The sequence below is a fragment of the Carlito syrichta genome, unplaced genomic scaffold (genome assembly GCF_000164805.1).
Source record: "Carlito syrichta isolate Samal-C Ts95f unplaced genomic scaffold, Tarsius_syrichta-2.0.1 Scaffold153583, whole genome shotgun sequence".
In the NCBI taxonomy this organism is placed as follows: domain Eukaryota; kingdom Metazoa; phylum Chordata; class Mammalia; order Primates; family Tarsiidae; genus Carlito; species Carlito syrichta.
The window spans coordinates 1,477-4,780 of NW_007097679.1; the positions used below are offsets into that span (position 1 = coordinate 1,477).

The 3,304-nt window shown below is 55.8% G+C and overlaps 1 protein-coding gene across 1 annotated transcript in view; it reads left to right on the plus strand.

Moving 5' to 3' along the window:
* The window catches only part of LOC110594874 (ribosomal protein S6 kinase alpha-4-like), a gene marked incomplete at both ends in the record, with an annotated part of 6,473 nt that overhangs the window by 1,473 nt on the left and 1,696 nt on the right, over positions 1 to 3,304 (plus strand). The window contains 1 exon segment of the mRNA XM_021708923.1: positions 14 to 245. Coding sequence (XP_021564598.1) covers positions 14 to 245 — 232 coding nt within the window.

A 3,304-nucleotide genomic window follows, 5' to 3' on the forward strand; every position in this document is an offset into this window, starting at 1 on the left:
GCTGGACGCGGAGGGTGGCCGGGGGGCCGCGGGGCCTGCCTGGGCAGGGCCATGGGGGGGCTCGCTGCCCCTGACGCCCCCCCCATCCTCCCAGACGGATCCTGAAGTGCTCCCCTCCCTCCCCCCCCCGGATCGGGCCTGTGGCACAGGACCTGCTGCAACGCCTGCTTTGCAAGGACCCCAAGAAGCGACTGGGCGCGGGGCCCCAGGGCGTACAAGAAGTCAAGGGCCACCCCTTCTTCCAGGTGAGGCTCTGGACTCCGGGGCCCTCGCACCTGCACCCACCCAGGCAGGGCTGCGGCTCCGGGCTGGAGCACCGTGGGGGAAAGGTCTGAGCCAGGCCAGTTTCCTTTTTTCTGGAAAACCCCTCGATACAGAAAGCACATGCAAGCCCAAACCCACATCCACCCACATCGAGACTTGGCAGATGCGTTCCTGGAGAGAATTCTAGGTTCGTGGGCCGTCGGGGCTGGCAGGGACTTGAGAACAGACCGATTGGTTCTCTCACTGGACAGACCCAGAGACAGCAGGTGACCTGCCCCGATGACACAGTGCACAGCGCAGAGCTGGGAACAGACCTCAGCTCTAGACAGGCCTGCCGTCAGCCCTGATCGGTATTGAAACTCACACGCGGTGGCTCTTAGCGTCCGCACGGGCGTTTTGGTTCTCTGTCCCTGTGCAGTCTGTGTGCCTGCTGTTCAAACCGAGGGCTGGCCAGCCCACGTGGGTTTTTGCTGCCTGGTTAAGAACGCGCACACGTTAGAGTGCCGTGCAGAGTGAATTCTGCCTCAGGGTGAGACCGTGTGGACGCAGGTGCTGTGTGTGGCAAGCATCGTTGCCAAGCAGGACCCTGTGGTAGTGAACACCTACTGTGTGTCGGCCCTTTACTTACAGTCGGTCACGCCCTGACGGTCCACATCCTTATGGATGAGGAAGCTGAGGTTAATTTGCTCAGGGTCACCCAACCAGGAAATGAGGGTGCTTGGATTCACACCCTTTGTCTCTGTCTCTCTCTCTTTTTTGACTTGGAGTCTAACTCTGTCACCCAGGCTGGAGTGCAATGACGCAATCACAACTCACTGCAGCCTTGGCCTCCTAGGCTCAGGCGATCCTTCCACCTCAGCCTCCTGAGAAGCAGGGACTACAGGTGCATGCCACCAAGCCTGGCTAATTTTTTAAATTTTTTGTAGAGCCGGGCGAGGTGGCTCATGCCTGTCATCCTAGCACTTTGGGAGGCAGAGGTGAGAGGATTGCCTGAGCCCACGGGTTCGAGACCAGCCCGGGCAACTCGCCTCTACAATAAATTGAAAAATTAGCTGGATGTGGTGGCACATGCCTGTAGTTCCAGCTACTTGGAAGGCTGGGGTGGAGGGATCGCCGGAGCCCAGCAGTTCGGGGATGCAGTGGCCGTGAGCGTGGCACTGCACTCCAGCCTGGGTGACAGAGTGAGACTCCGACTCCAAAAAATAAAACAGAAAACAGAAAAAAAAACTTCTTTTGTAGAGACAGGGTCTCATGTTGCCCAGGCTGGTCTTGAACTTCTGGGCTCAGGCAATCCTCTCGCCTTGGCCTCCCAAAGTGCCGGGGCTACAGGCGTGAGCCCCCATGCCTGGCTTTGCCTGTGCTCTTACCTTCTTGTGTTCTGTTCAAACACGGGCATCAGATTTGCCACTGGTTTTCGACATCGTGGCAAAAACACCCACTTATGGGCGCTTATTGGGAGCCAGGCAAGTTACCCATGAGGCGAGTGGCACCTCCTTGAATCTTCCCAGCAAGTGCCCGGAAAGGACTTCCCCAGGTGCTTTCTCAGATGGGAAACTAAGCTTCTGAGGCAGAGCTGTCTCTCTGCAGGGTTGGGGTGGGAGAGGGTTTGGGGAATTGGCGGAGTAGCCTCGGTTTCCTTCAGCAAATTCCTCAAGCCCTCCCTGAGCCCATGCTGGGCATTCAGTGCTAGAGGAGGTTGACCAGTTGTACTGGCGCGACCTCAAGGCTGTCACGACCTGCCGCTTGGCAGGGGGCTTCCTTTCATTCTGCCTTCTCCCGGGGTAGCCTCTTTGGGGACAGCCAGGCCTGAGGCCCCTGGTGGCAGAATCTGGGCCTTCAAGCCCGGGTCAGCCCTCTTGGCTGCAGGTGACCGCAAGTCTAACTCAAAACGGCGGCAACCACTGGTATAAAGTTTGGCGGCTAGCCGCAAGGACCTGAATGAACAGTGACCTCATCAAGATAGAGGTTTACTTGTTTTTCTTCTTCTTTTTTTTTTTTTTGAGTTGGAGTCTCACTCTGTCGCCCAGACTGGAGTGCAGTGGCCGCTCCCGGCCACCGCAGCCTCGCATGCTGGGCTCTGGCAATCCTTCAGCCTCAGCCTTCCGAGTAGCTGGAATTACAGGCACGCGCTACCACACCCGGCTGATTTTTTGATTTATTGTAGAGATGAGGTCTCGCCGCCCAGGCGGGTTTCGAACCCGTGGGCTCGGGCAGTCCACTCACCTCAGCCTCCCAAAGGCACGGGATTACAGGCTGAGCCACTGAGCCCGGCTGTTTTTCTTCTTACCTCTATGAAGTCCAGAGGTTGGCAGACCAGGGTTTCTGTGGGGTCTTCACAGTGTCACGTTGTCTCCAGGAATCCAATTTTTTAAGATTTTATTTTATTATTCTCAAATTTTAATGTATTTATGTAATTAATTTTATTTTTGAGTTGGGGTCTGACTCTGTTGCCCAGGTTGGAGTGCAGTGGCACGCTCCTGGCCACTGCAGCCTCGACTTGCTGTGCTCCGGCGATCCTTCCACCTCAGCCTTCCAAGGAGCTGGAACTACAGACACATGCCATCACTCCCAGCTAGTTTTCTTTTTTTGTGATTTATTATAGAGACGAGGTCTCGCCAAGTTGCCCAAGCTGGTCTCGAACCACCGTGCTCAGGCAGTCCTCTCGCCTCCACTTCCCAAAGTGCTGGGATTACAGGCTGAGCCACTGTGACTGGCCTGTTTTTATTTTTTTGAGTTGGAGTCTTGCTCTGTGACCCAGGCTGGAGTGCAGTGGCATGCTCACGGCCACTGCAGTCTTGACCTGCTGGGCTCAGGTGGTCCTTCCGCCTCAGCCTTCCAAGTAGCTGGAACTCCAGGCATGTGCCACCATGCCTGGCTGATTTTTCTGATTTATTATAGAGTCGAGTTTTCACCATGTTACTCAGGCTGGTCTTGAACCCCTGAGTTCAGGTAATCCTCTCACCTCCGCCTCCCAAAGTGCTGGGATTACAGGGGTGAGTCACTGCGCTTGGCTTCTTTTTATTTTATTTTTATTTTTTTG